This window comes from Lissotriton vulgaris, chromosome 3_1 (assembly GCF_964263255.1).
Source record: "Lissotriton vulgaris chromosome 3_1, aLisVul1.2, whole genome shotgun sequence".
NCBI classification, from domain to species: Eukaryota; Metazoa; Chordata; class Amphibia; order Caudata; family Salamandridae; genus Lissotriton; species Lissotriton vulgaris.
Window position 1 is genome coordinate 316,201,790 of NC_141689.1, and position 17,980 is coordinate 316,219,769.

Below are 17,980 nucleotides of genomic sequence, written 5' to 3' on the forward strand. Positions count from 1 at the left end.
GCCACGCATCGAGGTGCCATCTTGTCGCATCGTAACCGGAACGCAGGAAGAAACAGATGCATCCCCTCCTCTCCGGTAAGAACAGACGCATCGCCTCCCCCCCTGCGCTGCAGTAAGAAACAGGTGTGCCGCCTCCCCGAAGCAAGAAACTGACACATTGCCTTCCCTGCAACCCTTTTGTTTGTTTTGCGTGATACCTCTAAGGTACTTTGTGGGAAAAATGTCGCAAGTACAACTTGCATTGAACTGAACTATTTCTACTATTCAAGAGCCTATTTTTGATACTGTATTGTGGATTTTTGCCGTTTGGTCTTGTTTAGATAAAGAATACTTATTTTTCTAAACTGGTGTGGTGTCCATTCGTAGTTTTGTGCTCACAAATGCTTTACATTACAATACAGGGAGAAGTGTGGCGCCGCGGCCAGGGTGACTGACGCTGGAATCTGGGAATCACGGTTTGATCCCTGGCTCCGGCGGCAGGTTAGCACCATGTGACTCTGGGCATTAGCTTGCTCACTCTTCCCAACAGCCCCCAACGCCTAGAGACCCTTAAGGGTGATTTTTCGCGCTCTACAAATGTGGATTATTATTACACACTGCCTCTGAGATAAGCCTGTCTGCTCGTGCCAAGCTACCAAGGGGGTGAGCAGGGGTTATTTTAGGAGTGTATCCCCCTTTCCCTGACTAGAAGCAAGGGTCCCTTTTTGGACAAATGTGCAAACCATTGCCAACTAGAGACCCCCATTTCTAACGGTAATCATATGGGAGAGGCAGGCCTTGCAGTAGTAAAAAACTATTAAGAGTTTTTCCCTAAAAAGACATCTAAAACTTAATAGTTCATGTCCATCTTTTTAAATACATTGTACCTTGCACTTGAGCAGTTTAGGCCATACCCCAGGCATGACATGTGTACTTAAAAGAAAGTTTAGGGCTGGCAAATGATTTACTTTGCCAGGTTGAAATGTCAGTTTAAAACTGCACATATGGGCTTCAGTGGCAGGCAGAGTCATTTTTAAAGGCTACTTACATGAGTGACAAAAGCAGTGCTTCATGCCTACCATTAGCATTTAAGTAACAGGCCCTGCGTTCATGTAGTACCACTTTTACTAGGGACTTACAGGTAAATTCAATGTGCCAGTTAGGTGTAACAAAAGGGGGTGGTGATGGACAGAGCATCTGAATCAATCAAACACTCACACCCAGTCAAAAGATCTGGGTTTAATCCATCACTGTTCTTTAGCCCACTCTGCCACCCCAGTTCAGACATGGCTATATGCAAATCAGTCTGACCCTGTGCCTCATGGGAACAGTCCAGTTCGAACCACCAAGCCATGTCTTCCCTGGACCGGAAACAAGCTTCCGAGGACCGTTTTCTGGTATTCCAGCCGTCTTCAGCCCGGCTTGCTTGAATCCAGTGGCAAAGTGAGCAAGGGACTCACGTCTGAGCATACCCTGCCACACTTATGGCGGCCAAAAGCGGTACAAAAGGGGGTGGTGATGGACGGAGCATCTGAATCAATTGCAAGGGACAAGGCTGATTTGCATATGGCCATGTCTGAACTGAAGACGGCTGATAGCCAGAAACCGGTCCTAGGATGCTTGATTCCAGTCCAGGGAAGACATGGCTTGGCAGTTTGGCCTGGACTGTTCCCATGAGGCACAGGGTCAAAGTTGATTTGCATATGGCCATGTCTGAACTGGGGTGGTGTGGAGTGCAAAAAAACGATGGATTTAGGCCCAGATCTCTGTACTGACAAGGCTGACAAGTCTAACAGATATTATGGAGGGAGAGAAGAAATGCATTTGCACATGAAAGCTTCACTCACTCACAAGAAAGTCGGTTCTGTCAGACTCAGCACCATTTGATAGATCTGCAATAGTTATACATTTTACTATCTCAAAGGCAGTAAAAATGATGACCCTCTACTATAAAGAGAATTGCTAGTTAAACTCCTATTGTGATTTGTTTTAGGAAAAATGTGTACTTTCTAGAAAAAAATAACATAGGGGCATATTACCAAGGGGGGGCGATAGGCAATTATCGCCGATTTAGCTGCCGTTTTCGGCCGCTAAGCGGCGATAATTCTATCGCCCTATTAGCAAGCTGTTGCTAACTGATGTTAGCGACAGCTTTTAGGCGATAGCGAGCAGTTTGGGGCCTGCTTTGCATGTCAGCGATATTTATCGCTAATGACATGCAAAGTGGGCATACCCAACCAGTTAGCGACTGAAAGCAGTCGCTAACGTCGCTATCGCCTATTAGCAAGGCAGGTGTAGCGTTGGAAATATTCGCGCTAAGCGCGAATATCTCCAAATACTGACACCTACCCAGACTAGTTCTTAGCCATGTTATCCAATGGGAGGTGGATAACATGGCTAAGAGCATTTAATCGCTAATGCGTGAATATCGCTATATTCTCAGCGATATTCACGCATTTCGCTGCTATTGCTGGATATTTTAGCACAATGGAGAAAAACGTTGCTAATAGCATTTTTTCTCCGCTAACATATCCAGCGATAGGCAGCGATAAAAAATTGTCGCTAAGCCTATTTAGCGATAAATATTGCTACTTTTTGGTAGTATGCCCCATTGTCATTTGGGTTTTCTCATTATTTAAAAATGCTGTCTACCCTAGCTTTTTATCCTCAACTTTTCAGTGTTTGGCTTCTACCTGATTATTACATTTGAAAGCTTATAGCACTTACACATAAGTAAATAGGTGATGGATGGTAAGAAAAAGATAGTTTCAGCATTTCTTGAGTTTGGCCCAAAAAGTAGGTGTTGCCTTGACTCTAACTCAATGGCTGTACAACCAGAATGTCCACTTTCTAATGTCTTCTTCCCACTTACCAAATAGTATATAATCTTGGATAAATCATCTGTTCTGTTACCTGTCTAAACATCAGACGCCCGGATACAGGCTAAGCTTCAGCATTAGGTGCTACATAGTTACACTTGTGGATGCTAGAATATTCAGCTTGTTCATGCAGGTAAGATGCCATTGTCGCCACAGCTTCTCTGCCAGGAGGCAAACTATAGACCTATTACAGTTGTGAGATGATTCAAACACTCAATGTGCCTGACCAGGAAGAGCTTCTTACCCCATATGTGCATCCAGGTCCTGCACATAATTGTGCAGGACCTGGATGAGAGAGTGCGGATGAGAGAGTGCTCCCTGGCTTTAGTAGCGAGGTGTGGCTCACTGGTTAGAGGCGGCAGACCCGGAGGCTGAGAACGGCCCGGGACCAGGGTTCGATTCCCGACGCGGCAGGGTCGAGGACCACGGTCAGCGGACTGATAATTCTCGCCTCGGTGCCCACTTTGGGCAGTGATCACACTCGGTAACTCTGGGCATTAAGCTTGCCTCATCGCTACAACGGCCCCCCACAGACGCCGGGGATGCCTGGCTTCACCTTGGAGATACCCAGCATGGGACCATCTCACAGGGAAAGCCAGGACGGGTTCCCCAGCGGTCATTCGCGCCAGGATACTCCGGTAGTAATTGAGCGCGCTACAAAACACCTTACATTTACATTTACATTTACTTTGTGGCATAGGAGACATCTTCCAATTGTTAACACATTACTGACAGCGGAAGTTAGACACCAGTTCTAATCGTTTCCTTCATAGTGAGCCCATGGTGTTTGTTCCCGAGATAATCATTTCAACTGGTGGACATGTTTCTGCCTGTCATAAGGAACACTTACAGATGGGTTGTACAGCTATATTATGCAGACTACTAAAAAGGCACTCACCAGTCACTGGAAAACCATTGCCAAACGCGATTTATAGAATTGACAGCCATAGAATTTTAAAAGCACTGTTTGTATCTAAGTTTTAATCTGTGACACTCACTTGCTCGCTACTCCCCGGTCCACCACAGCTGCTGTGCTGCTTGAGTGGAGGGAGATTGCAGCGTTAGTCACTTCCTGGTTGGGCCATTCTCGGGCGGCCATCTTTGGAGGTTGATGTTGCAGCTTCCTAGCATCCCGGATTATTTAAATCTCGCATTCGAGCCGACGCGCAGGTAAAGGAAAGGAGATAATGCCTGTCTTACTGCGCTAGCGCCAAACGCGATTTATAGCATTGACAGCCATAGAATTTTAAAAGCACTGTTTGTAACTAAGTTTTAATCTATGACACTCACTTGCTCGCTACTCCCCGGTCCACCACAGCTGCTGTGCTGCTTGAGTGGAGGGAGATTGCAGCGTTAGTCACTTCCTGATTGGGCCATTCTCGAGCGGCCTTCTTGGGAGGTTGACGTTTCAGCTTCCTAGCATCCCGGATTATTTTAATCTTGCATTCGCGCCGACGCGCAGGTAAAGGAAAGGAGATACTGCCTGTCTTACTGCGCTAGCCCCAAACGCGATTTATAGAATTGACAGCCATAGAATTTTAAAAGCACTGTTTGTAACTAAGTTTTAATCTGTGACACTCACTTGCTCGCTACTCCCCGGTCCACCACAGCTGCTGTGCTGCTTGAGTGGAGGGAGATTGCAGCGTTAGTCACTTCCTGGTTGGGCCATGCTCGGGTGGCCATCTTGAGAGGTTGATGTTTCAGCTTCCTAATATCCTCATCTACATTGGACAATGACAACAACGCGCAGCGGACGCGCGCGAAAGGCGCGCCAAAGCCAAGCCCGTCTGCGCCCGGCCGGGTCCAGGGGCCACAAACCCTGGCCCTTGTACTGGCAGTCCCATAAAATATAGTTCCGCCAATCTGCATGAACTGAGACAAGGTAGTAAAATAGAATGCAGTCCTGTTCTAAATCGAGCTAAACACCCTCTATACTGTCGCTACTGCCATCAGCACTTTAAGCCATCAGATCACTTAGACCGAGACTTTTCAGTCACCACACTACGAAACTTGGCTTTGCTTAACTGCTGGTCTCTCCCAAAACACTGTATTGAAATAGCACTATTAATTGATGAATACAAACTAGATGTCCTGTTTTTTACCAAAACGTGGCTGCAGACTGGGAATGATCCTGAGATTAATCAGGCTCTTCCCATGGTATATGGAATTATTATTATTATTAAGGAAATTTCTAAAGCGCCTAATAAACTTGATAAAACTCTCCCCAAGACCATTATACATAAACAGATTAGGAAAAAAGCTGCCCCCTGGTTCAGTTCTGAACTCAGGGTTTTAAAACAATCTTGTCGGAAATCAGAAAGGGCCTGGAGACAGGATCCCACTCAGCACAAGAAGGAATAGGAAAGCCATCAGGCTATATAAAACTGAGATTAAAACTGCTCAAGCTCACTTTTAGGAATTGAAAATCAGTGCAGCTGCCAACTCGCCAAAAGAAATGTTTTGAATAGCAAAATCCTTGATCTCCCCGCCTCAAATATCTCCATCAAGGGGAGGGGCTTTGACACGCTGCAATAAATTAGCAGTGTTCTTTCAACAAAAGATTCAAGCCATCTCTACAACCTTCTCCCTTAATCAGTCCGAGCGAGATGAAACTGAGGCAACGGACCAGATCCAGGCAACAGTGCTGGAAAAACTCTGTCATCTGGACGTAGATACGCTAGACCAGGTCATTGGCAGGGTGTCGTCGGGTTACCCGTAGGACCCTGCACCACCTCAACATCTTGTGGCAGTAATGGACTCCATCCATTTAACAATCATGGAGATATTAAACTCTTCAATAACAACCAGCACTGTCCCCTCACAGTGGAAGTGCGCGATGGTTAGAGCCTTACTGAAAAAACCCAGTCTGGATCAATCAAACCTCACCAACTACCGTTCAATCTCGCTTCTGCCCTGTCTGAGCAAGCTGTTGGAGAAACATAATAATAACATCCTGGTCGACCATCTAGAATCTAACAACTTGCTAGATGCCACGCAGACCAGTTTCCATCCTCAGCATGGGACGGAGACCACTCTGTTGATGGTAACAGAAGAGGCAAGGAAGTTGGTGGATAAGGGGGGAATGGCTGCCATCATTCTTTTAGATCTAAGTGTAGCGTTCGACACGGTCAATCATACCATCTTGGCCGACCGACTTGAGAGTGTCGCAGTAACAGGCGCTGCACTGGCATGGTTTTCCTCCTTCCTCAGCAACCGCCACTTCCAGGTTTTCGAGCGGGATGTGGCCTCTTCTAGCCTACCTCTGGAATGTGTAGTTCCACAGGGCTCGGCCTTAAGCCCAACGCTCTTTAATGTATACATGAGGCCGCTGGCGAGGATTATCCATCCATTTGGCATTAAAATCGTCAGCTATTCAGACGATACCCAGTTAGTGGTATCTCTCCGCCACGTTAATGGTTCATCCAGCACCTTGGTTCCCTGCCTTGAAACAGTGGCCAAGTGGATGGAACGTTCCTACCTTCAGCTCAATGGAGACAAGACAGAGATCATGGTGTTGGGTAATCCCTCCCCCACTGCCCTTGTCCCCATGTGGCCACAATGTCTGGGTCCTGCACCATCTCCAAAGCCACAAATAAAGAGCTTGGGCATTTGGCTTGACAATTCCCTCAACTTTGGACACCAGCCCACCGTGCTCTCATCAACTTGCTATGGATTGCTAAGAATGCTCCGCAAAATTATTCCCCTTCTTCCATTTGAGGCTAGAAGGAGAATGATCCAGGCACTTATATTGTCCCGGCTGGACTATGGGAACATCTTGTATCTGGGAGCCTCTCAGATCACAATCAACAAACTGCAGGTGGTCCAGAATAGTGCAGCAAGGATGCTCTTGCAGGTTCCACGGCGTCAATCAGCAAGACCAGCCCTACGACAGCTACACTGGCTGCCCATGGCAGCCAGAATACAATTTAAGGCAATGTGCCTGGCGCACCAAGCCATGTGGAAGTCCGGTCCATCAATTCTGCACTCACTATTAACACCTTACATGCCACCTAGAGCTCTACGTTCTAGTTCCCTTCCTCTGGCCACCACCAAGAAAATAAGGAAGGCAAGATGGGGAGGACGCTCTTTCTCATTCACGGCGGCCAAACTGTGGAACTCTCTTCCACAAGCTATACGAGGGAACAGCAACCTATCGATCTTCCGCAAGCTCCTAAAAACTCACCTGTTTGGAATGCCCTCTTAGTGGTGAAGACGAACGTATCCCTTCTCCTTTTCTGCAAGCGCTAGGAGGCCTCCGGGTAGTTAGGCGCTATAGAAATACTCTTCATACTCATTATACTCATACTCATAAGTAGACAACAGATGACATGCATCTACTGCTCAAGATCTCATGCATTTAGATGGGAGGAGCAAATCAGTGATTAAAAAACTGAGAATACACTGAAAAATCTTTATTATGTAAACATTTGGACAGTGCATCTACACGTATAGTATTCACATTTATAAAGCAATGTAAATCAGCGTTGACATAACAAGCCCTTTTTCTATTTCAGAAAACCAGATGCTAATTGTGCCAACTGGATATAATGGGAGATTCTTGAACTGTACTGCAAAACTATATTTTACTGGGGGGAGCAATACACTGAAACATCTTTATTATGTAAACATTTGGACAGTGCATCTAAACGTATAGTATTCACATTGATAAAGCAATGTAAATCAGCCTAAAACATGACAAGCCCTTTTTCTATGTCAGAAAACCAGATGCTAATTGTGCCAACTGGATATAATGGGAGATTCTTGAACTGTACTGCAAAACTATATTTTACTGGTAAGCTACCAATTATGGTGGGTCCAGAAGTGATTTTACCCCTACACTGACTGGAATATTTTGTAACATCGCTGTGAGCTGACTTTACACCAACCAAACCTGCCTTTCAGAGGCACCTACTTGTTTAAAAAGGTTTGCATTTCTTTACTGGATAAGTCTCCTTTGACCAAAGGACTGCCTGATACTGGCCTTCATGGGAAATAAAATAGTCGATAAATCTTGGTTGGGTACCAAGCTTGAATGATAAAGCAAAAATTATTTACAAAAATATAGATTTTTATCTAAAATATGGAGATTGATGGGGGATAGGGCCACAAGCGCAGAGGGATAGTAAAGCAACAGAACGACAACTGGGCTTTTTTTTTTTTAAATGAGCTCGATGGGGAGGGGCGGTGAAGCAGCCATGTAGGAGAGAGAGGAAAAGCAATAGGGACAGCGAGGGAAGTGGGGGAACAGCACATGTGATCATGGGCGTCCGCAGGGGGGGGGGCAAGAGGGGACGCTTGCCCCCCCTGGATCGAGGCCAGGTTCTAGAGGATGGGCCCACATACCTGGGCCGACTTTCCTGCTGGGGCGACACCTGAAAGGTTGCACAGTATGGCCCGAGTGTGAGTCCCAGCAGGTCACAAAGGCAGCAGTTCCATTGCCATGGGCAGTATGACAACGGGCCGGCAGAGGAGACACAGCATGGAGCATCTACACCCATCCCAGGCCTCAGGAGATGACGTTGAGTTCTTGGGGAGCTGCTGATGCTTTCAAGCAGCACAATTAGCAGGGGCCGTGAGCTTTAGTCCCTCACAGCAGGCCACAACGATCAGATATAAAGCTAAGGGGCGTGGGTGGGGGCGTCGTTTGGGGAGCGGGGTTAGTGCCAACATTCTTAGTTTAAAAACTGTGAAGTGACAGACCGGGTTGAAATTGAAAGTTTCATTGCTATGAATTTGTGCAATGGGGAGAGTGCTAATACAGCTAAGAGTGGAAATACTCCGGAAAAAACACTAAGGACTGAAATAACTACATTTTAAGAACAATGTGACTTAAAACGAAAAAAAATTACAATTCGATTTTGATAATGTTGTAGTGGAAAAATGTAACTAACCCTCCATGTTGAGGCTGAGGGAGACGTAAGAGCAGAGGAGAGATAAAAGAGAGAGACAGAGCCAAAAGGAAAAATAAGAGACGGAGTGGGGTGTAGAGGCAAACAGAGAGGGGGAGAGGAAAGAGTGAGAAATAATTGACGAGAGAAGATAGTGAAAGAGTGAGGGGGGGACATTATTATAGATAAGTGTTGTATAAGCACAATGAGGCAGGGAGACAGAGGGCGACAGACAGAAGGAGACAGACAGAGGGAAGGGGGCAACAGAGGGAAGGGGCGACATAGGGAGGGAGACAGACAGACAGGGAGACAGATAGAGGGAGACACAGGGTGGGAGACAGACAGAGACAGACAGAGAGAGACCGAGACAGAAGGAAAGAGAGGGAGACCGAGCGAGAGAGAGAGAGACTGAGAGAGGGAGACCGAGAGAGAAGGAGACTGAGAGAGAGGGAGACAGAGAGAGAGGGAGACAGAGAGGGAGGGGGACAGAGGGATGGAAACTGAGGGACAGAGACTGAGGGACGGAGACTGAGGGATGGAGACTGTGGGACGGAGACAGAAACAGACAGAGGGAGACAGAGAGAGAGGGAGACAGATAGGGCGGGGGACAGATAGGGCTGGGGACAGAGGGAGAGAGACAGAGGGCAACAGACAGAGGGAGCGGGCACGATAGAGGGAGGGAGACAGACCGGGAGAGAGACAGACAGAGGGAGGGAGACAGATAGAGGGAGGGAGACAGACAGAGGGAGGGAGACCGACAAAGGGAGGGAGACAGACAGAGGGGGAAACACAGAGAGAGGGAAACAGAGCGAGGAAGACAGAGCGAGGAAGACAGAGCGAGGAAGACAGAGCGAGGGAGACAGAGGGAGGGAGACAGAGGGAAGGAGACAGGGAGGGAGGGACATACAAGGGAGAGAGACGGAGGGAGACAGAGAGAGAGACAGAGAGAGGGAGATAGATAGGGCAGGGGACAGATAGGGCGGGGGACAGAGGGAGAGAGAGAGAGAGAGAGAGGGATGGAGACAGATGGAGGGAGACAGGGCAACAGAAAGAAGAAGGGGGCTACAGAGGGAGGGACACAGACAGGGAGACAGATAAAGGGAGACAGTCAGAGACAAACAGAGGAAGGGAGACAAACAGAAGGAGGGAGACAGACAGAGGGAGGGAGACAGAGAGAGAGGGAAACAGAGAGAGAGGAAGACAGAGGGAGGGAAACAGAGGGAGGCAGAGGGAGACATAGAGAGAGGGAAACATAGAGAGAGGGAGACAAAGAGATCGGGAGACATAGAGGGAGGGAGACAGAGAGGGAGGGAGACAGAGAGGGAGGGAGACAGAGGGAGGGAGACAGAGGGAGGGACACAGACAGAGGAAGGGAGACAGAGGGCGACAGACAGAGGGCGACAGACAGAGGACGGGAGACAGAGGGAGGGAGACAGAGGGAGGGAGACCAGGAGACAGAGGGAGGGAGACAGACAGAGGGAGACAGACAGAGGGAGACAGACAGAGGGAGGGAGGCAGAGGGAGGGAGAAAGAGGGAGGGAATCAGAGGGAGGGAGACAGAGGGAGGGAGACAGAGGGAGACAGAGGGAGGGAGACAGAGGGAGGGAGACAGAGGGAGGGAGACAGAGAGAGAGAGACAGGGAGACAGAGAGAGGGAGACAGAGGGCGACAGACAGAGGGCGACAGACAGAGGGAGTGAGACAAAGGAAGTGAGACTGTGAGACAGAGAGAGAGAGGGAGACAGAGGGAGGGAGACAGAGGGAGGGAGACAGACAGAGGGAGGGAGACAGACAGAGGGAGGGCGACAGACAGAGGGAGGGCGACAGACAGAGGGAGGGCGACAGACAGAGGGAGGGCGACAGACAGACAGAGGGAGGTCGACAGACAGACAGAGGGAGACAGACAGAGGGAGACAGACAGACAGACAGAGGGAGGGAGACAGACAGACAGAAGGAGGGAGAGAGAGGGAGGGAGAGAAAGGGAGGGATAGCGAGGGATGGAAAGGGAGGGGTAGAGAGGGAGGGATAGAGAGGGAGGGAGGGAGAGGGAGGGAGGGAGGGAGAAAGAGGGAGGGAGAGAGACGGAGGGAGGGAGAGGGAGAGAGAGTGAGGGAGACAGAGAGATGGATGGAGAGAGAGGGATGGAGAGAGGGGAGGAGAGAGAGGGAGAGGGAGAGAGACAGAGGGAGAGAGACAGAGGAGAGAGAGGGAGGGAGGGAGAGAGACGGAGGGAGGGAGCGAGAGGGAGAGGGAGAGAGAGGGAGGGAGACAGGGAGAGGAGAGAGACAGAGGGAGAGAGAGGGAGAGAGAGAGGGAGAGGGAGAGAGAGAGGGGGGGTGAGAGAGAGGGAGGGTGAGAGAGATAGACAGAGTGAGTGAGACAGAGGGAGTCAGAGAGAGGGAGAGGGAGGGAGAGAGAGAGATAGAGAGGGAGGGAGACAGAGGGAGGGAGACAGAGAGAGAGGGAAGGAGACAGAGAGAGAGGGAGGGAGACAGAGAGACAGACAGAGAGAGAGAGAAAGAAAGATGTGTGTATGCCGGGTCTGGTGGCTCAGCAGATGAAGGCGTCCGCTGCAGGGACCTGTGTTCAACCTCATGGTCATAGTTTTTTTGTTGCTCTAGCCCCACCCCCCTTCCTCCCTGACCCCGCCCCCACCAGTGCGGCCCTCGGCCACAAACCACAGTGTAAATTTGGCCCCTGAGAGAAAGTTTGTGAGTACCCATGCTCCAGAACCGCATCAACCTGATATAGAATGTTTTTGTTTTTTTTCGAACAAAACAGGTGATGGACTGGAGTCAAGCTAGCCGGGCTGATGAGAGGTGTTACCTCGAAACCGGTCCGGTCCTCGGATGCTTGATTCCGTTCTGGGAAGGACATGGCTTTTGTAGTTCGGACTGGACTGTTCCCATGGGGCACAGGGTCAGAGCTGATTTGCATATCGCCATTGTCTAACCCAGGGTGGTGTGGAGTGCAAAAAAACGATGGATTTGGGCCCAGATCTTTGGACTGGGGTGAATGTGTGACATTGATCCACATTCGGTCCATCACCTGTTTTGTTTGCAATTGCCGCCATAAGTGCACTGGGGATGCTCAGACGTGAGTCCCAGGCACTCCACACCACTGGAGTCAAGCTAGCCGGGCTGATGAGAGGTGTTACCTCGAAACCGGTCCAGTCCTCTGATGCTTGATTCCGTTCTGGGAAGGACATGGCTTTTGTAGTTCAGACTGGACTGTTCCCATGGGGCACAGGGTCAGAGCTGATTTGCATATCGCCATTGTCTAACCCAGGGTGGTGTGGAGTGCAAAAAAACGATGGATTTGGGCCCAGATCTTTGGACTGGGGTGAATGTGTGACATTGATCCACATTCGGTCCATCACCTGTTTTGTTTGCAATTGCCGCCATAAGTGCACTGGGGATGCTCAGACGTGGGTCCCAGGCACTCCACACCACTGGAGTCAAGCTAGCCGGGCTGATGAGAGGTGTTACCTCGAAACCGGTCCGGTCCTCGGATGCTTGATTCCGTTCTGGGAAGGACATGGCTTTTGTAGTTCGGACTGGACTGTTCCCATGGGGCACAGGGTCAGAGCTGATTTGCATATCGCCATTGTCTAACCCAGGGTGGTGTGGAGTGCAAAAAAACGATGGATTTGGGCCCAGATCTTTGGACTGGGGTGAATGTGTGACATTGATCCACATTCGGTCCATCACCTGTTTTGTTTGCATTTGTTTTTTTCCGGTCATTTTTAGTTTTCCCTCTATTTTATTACTTGTCAGGTTGTCTGAGTTGGCGCCTCACAAGATTTTTCTCTTCTGCCTATGGATTTCTTTGTTTATTTAAGCTCTTTGTCTTATTAGATTTTTTTAAATGTATTTAATACTTGTGCTCAATCATGTCGGAGGATGGTGATGAAGTTAAAATGTTGCCAGCCTGGAAACATTTCTGCGGATGCCCATGCATGTGATAGAGAGCGAGAAAGCTCTGGCACTCCCATGGAGCATATGGCAAAAAGGAATGATGCTGTTCCTTGCATGCAAGCAATGACAGCAGTCGAATAGTACAAGCTATCCTGTGGGGACACTGTGAGACAGAAATGCTCCTGTTTGGAATAAACACAAGAATTGGAAGGAAAGCCATTAAATCAAGAGGAGACAACTGAGATAGACAACATAGCCATCCAGTCAGCAAGCAGATTTCTAAGAATGTTCTATGTTCATTGGAAATATTAGGTCTAGTCAACAAAGGCAGCCAATAAACAGATGGAAATATTCATGAAGTATATTGATCTAAAGGAAGAAATCAAAAACCATAACCAGCTCAACAATAGCTGCCACAGCCAGAATTCCTATGGACCCCACTCACTTCCAGAGCGTGCACAGAAACACAGCCTCACCCACACTGCGTTAGACCATGCTTTGCAATTTGCGTAATGAGTTCTGAAGAAATAAGTACTTCATTCCATTTCTGGGAGGGCAAGAATGATCCACAACTGTCTTTGTCTGAGGCACATCACCTCAGAGTGCATTATATGGCTTTAGAGTCAGTGGCCTGTTTGTGAGACCTGGGAACAACATTGAGATAAGGAGACGTGTCAATGCTCTTTGGTGAAATATTGGACATAACAAACACCATACAAAAAAAGCTCAGCTGCAGGCAGGATATAGATTCATTATAATTGTTCATGAATGACTCGAAGATACAGAAAGGGTCATTTAAAGTTACAGGATGTCTTACCTGCTTTAATCCCAGAAAATGAGAGCGAAACATTTAACAATAATCTGAAAACATAACTTTTATGAAAGCAGTCCAAAGGTAACTAAGTGCAAATTATTTTTAATTCCACATTTTCTGAGTTAAATTTCATGATTATAAAAACTTCCAAGGTGACAGCAAAAAATACGGTGCATTCAGTTTTCAGTATCACAATTCATAACAGAATATACCAACTCATTACAAACACACCTTCCTGAGGCAGGAGGAGCAATGCAGATTCATGTGTTACTATAAGAAATAATAACATGCAAAGATACAAATGGTTAGTTTCCCAGGAGGAAATATTGGCACAAAGCAATGTGCCTGTTTTTCGATATGTTTGGACCATTCATTTGCGTGATTAGATTTCCTCACTTCGGGCGTGTACATAATTTTGTGACCGTGTCAATGAGCTCGTGTCAAGCTGGAGTGCGCATGACGGGGCTTTCGACTTATTTGCTTTCGAAGAGCAGGAACCCGGCGAAGGTGCAGTAGCGCTGGTGGTCCCCGTGCAGAGACCCGGTGCCCATGCGCAGCCACACCTCGTCCTCCTTGGCCAGCTTCAGCACGGCGCTGTTTCCCGCGGTGTCCTGATGACCCTTTGCTTCGTAGCTGAAATTGAAGGGTTCGCAATTTAGTTCTCATTTCAATCAGTCGACAAAATATACAGGGGACGTCATAGAAGTGCTTAAATGCCATTACCCTTGTAAAGTTGTTTTAGCCCTCGCTATGAGTTTACAAAACTTGGACGTGAGGATACCCAGGAGCCAGAATCTCTTATTTCTGCGGTTATCTCTGCACTAAAATCCAGCAAACATGAGATTTTTTTTCCAAAAAGGGGAATAACCGCAAAGGATTATGGGAACCACGGCTGGACGGGGAACAGCAACCAGACCTAGCAGACTGCGACTCAACTGGGCTAAAAAGCGGGGTGGGGGTGTGGGAGGAGCTAGTGAGACTCACCGATTCCGCTTTTGTTACAGGGGGCTAATATTGTAGCACTGCTATAAAACGGGAAACAGCCTTTACAACGCACGGCCTTTACCACGCAGCCGTTACCACGCATATATTCTTACCACGCATAACCTTCACCACGCAATGTACATGGTGTGGCCATATGCAGGTGACAATGGTAAAGGCACCTGCGTGGTCAAGGCTCTTGGCGTCCTTATGAGGAGCAAAGAGATTCTTCCGCTTCCTCTTTCAAGAGTTGCTTCGTCGTCGTGCTGTTAAGGTAATAAGGATTATTTTTAAGATGGCTATTCCTGAGGGTATTTTTTTAGTGATTAGGGCAGGCAGGGGCGCAACTAGGTCCTAATTTCGGGGGGGCTAACATGGCAGATGAAGGGGCGTGGCTAATGTAAATCAATGGGGCGGAGTTAAAATGGCAGATAATCAGGATCGGTTAATGCTCTGGTCAAGCTGAGAAAAAAATGTGGTGAATTCTGCATTTGAAACTGGACAATTAAAGCACACCTTTTTGTTAGTTTGATGTATTGCCCCCCAAAACCTATACTCACCCTGAATCTTAAAATTACCCCAGGCACAGCAAAACACATACCCACGCTGAACCCTAAAATTAACCCCCTCACACCCTAAAACCCATACCCGCCCTGAAATCTATAATTTCCCCTGGCACCCCAAAACCCATACCCATCCTATCCCTAAAATTATCCCTCCCCGGCACCCCAAAACCCATACCCACCCCACACCCTAAAATTACCCCCTGGCACCCCAAAACCCAATACCACCCTGAACCCTAAAATCACCCCCCTGGAGCCCCAAAACCCATACCCGCCCTGAACCTTAAATTACCCCTGGCACCCCAGAAACCATACCCATGCTGAACCATAAATTCCCCCTTGCCCCCCAAAATCCAAACCCACCCTGAACCTTAAAATTACCCCAGGCACCCCAGAACCCATACCCATGCTGAACCATAAATTCCATCTGGCACCCCATAACCCATACCCACCATGAACCCGAAAATAGCCCCCTGACATCCCAAACCCACACCTGCCCTAAACCCTAAAATTACCCCTGGCACTATAAAACACATACCCACGCTGAACCCTAAAATTAATCCCATGGCACCTCAAAACCCACACCCACCCTGAACCTTAAAATTACCCCTGGCACCCCAAACCCCATACCCATGCTGAACCTTAAATGCCCCCCGGCAACCCATAACCTTCACCCTTCCTGAACCATAAATTCCCCACTGGCACCCCATAACCCATACCCACCCTGAACCCTAAAATAGCCCCCTGACATCCCAAAACCCACACCTGCCCTAAACCCTAAAATTACCCCTGGCACCCAAAACCCATACCCATGCTGAACCATAAACTCCCCCCGGCACCCATAACCCATACCCACCCTGAACCTTCAAATTACCCCAGGCACCCCAAAACCCATACCCATGCTGAACCATGAATTCCCATCTGGCACCCCATAACCCATACCCTCCATGAACCCTAAAGTAGCCCCCTGACATCCCAAAACCCACACCTGCCCTAAACCCTAAAATTACCCCTGGCACTATAAAACACATACCCACGTTGAACCCTAAAATTAATCCCATGGCACCCCAAACCCCACACCCACCCTGTACCTTAAAATTACCCCTGGCACCCCAAACCGCATACCCATGCTGAACCATAAATTCCCCCCCGGCACCCCATAACCCATACCCACCCTGAACCATAAATTCCCCGCTGGCACCCCATAACCCATACCGACCCTGAACCCTAAAATAGCCCCCTGACATCCCAAAACCCACACCTGCCCTAAACCCTAAAATTACCCCTTGGACCCCAAAACCCATACCCATGCTGAACCATAAATTCCCCCTTGCCCCCCAAAATCCAAACCCACCCTGAACCTTAAAATTACCCCAAGCACCCCAAAACTCATACCCATGCTGAACCATAAATTCCCATCTGGCACCCCATAACCCATACCCACCATGAACCCTAAAATAGCCCCCTGACATCCCAAACCCACACCTGCCCTAAACCCTAAAATGATCCCTGGCACTATAAAACACATACCCATGCTGAACCCTAAAATTAATCCCATGGCACCTCAAAACCCACACTGAACCTTAAAATTACCCCAGGCACCCCAAACCCCATACCCATGCTGAACCTTAAATGCCCCCCGGCAACCCATAACCCACACCCTTCCTGAACCATAAATTCCCAACTGGCACCCCATAACCCATACCCACCCTGAACCCTAAAATAGCCCCCTGACATCCCAAAACCCACACCTGCCCTAAACCCTAAAATTACCCCTGGCACCCCAAAACCCATACCCATGCTGAACCATAAACTCCCCCCGGCACCCCATAACCCATACCCACCCTGAACCATAAATTCCCCCCTGGCACCCTATAACCCATACCCACCCTGAACCCTAAAATAGCCCCCTGACACCCCAAAACCCACACCTGCCCTGAACCCTAAAATTGCCCCCTGGAACCCCAAAACCCATACCCGCTCAGAACCCTAAAATTACCCCCTGGCACCTCAATCCGTAACCCACCCGTAACCCACCCGTAACCCACCCTGAACCATAAAATTACTCACTGGCACCCTAAAACCCACACCCACCCTGAACTCTAAAATTACCCACTAGCACCCCCAAAAAAAATGAACACTACAAACTTACACTACATTTGCATATTTGGAGGGGACTGTCCTCTGACGTTTCTATGTATGTAAGTCAAGAACAACATTCACAGTAACCTAGATATGCAGGCAGTAGGTAATGCTGTGCTGAAAAATGCATTAAAGTTACTGGAACTTACACAAGAAACTGCTGCCTGCTCTTCTGATACTATACTGTGGAGTCTGGCTGATCAGCAGCACTGTGTCCTGGCATCCAGCCCCTCCCGAAGGTCTCACTGTGTAGATCAATGTGGGTCAAATGCACAGACAGCAGGGGGAAAGGGATGGCCAGTGCAGGTGAAGCTTTTCCTTTTGTAAATTAATTCCTGCTGGCGTCATAGGGTTTGCTGTCTGTGCACTTGTATGGAATACACATCTATACAAGTGCACAGACAGCACACCCTGGGCTAAGATGCCAGCAGAAATTCCTTTACAAAGGAAAATCATCACCTTAACTGGCCATGCCTTCCCCCTGCTGTGCACATCTTCACACCCCATGCTCACAACCCATCAAGTGCTTAGGTGAAATCCCTGCCTTCAGGCAAGGATTTCACCTCCGCGCCACTCTAAATGAAAACAAGAGGTGGGGGCAGGGGGGTTCACTCGCTGAAACTGTTCAGAGGCTGGCTGTCTGGCTCGGGCTGCTGAGCCTCTCAGAAAGCATTTAAAAAATCACATTCTCGGATCGGATGCGCAGCCTTCTTGCACCATTTCAGTGCGTGTAATCTTAGCCCGGGCAGAGGAGGCGACGGGGGGGGGGCTGAAGCCCGGTGAGCCCAATGGGTGTTGCGCGCCTGAGGGCAGGGGTC

General features: G+C 48.6%; 1 protein-coding gene across 2 annotated transcripts in view; it reads right to left on the reverse strand.

The window, feature by feature from the left end:
- Positions 1-13,453: 13,453 nt before the first annotated feature.
- Positions 13,454-17,980, reverse strand: part of C1QTNF3 (C1q and TNF related 3) — a 514,740-nt gene continuing 510,213 nt past the window's right edge. For both annotated transcript variants that reach the window (XM_086962927.1, XM_086962929.1), the window contains exon 6: positions 13,454-14,109. In XM_086962927.1, coding sequence (XP_086819053.1) covers positions 13,950-14,109 — 160 coding nt within the window. In that variant the 3' untranslated portion in view covers positions 13,454-13,949. The remainder of the gene's footprint in view (positions 14,110-17,980) is intronic.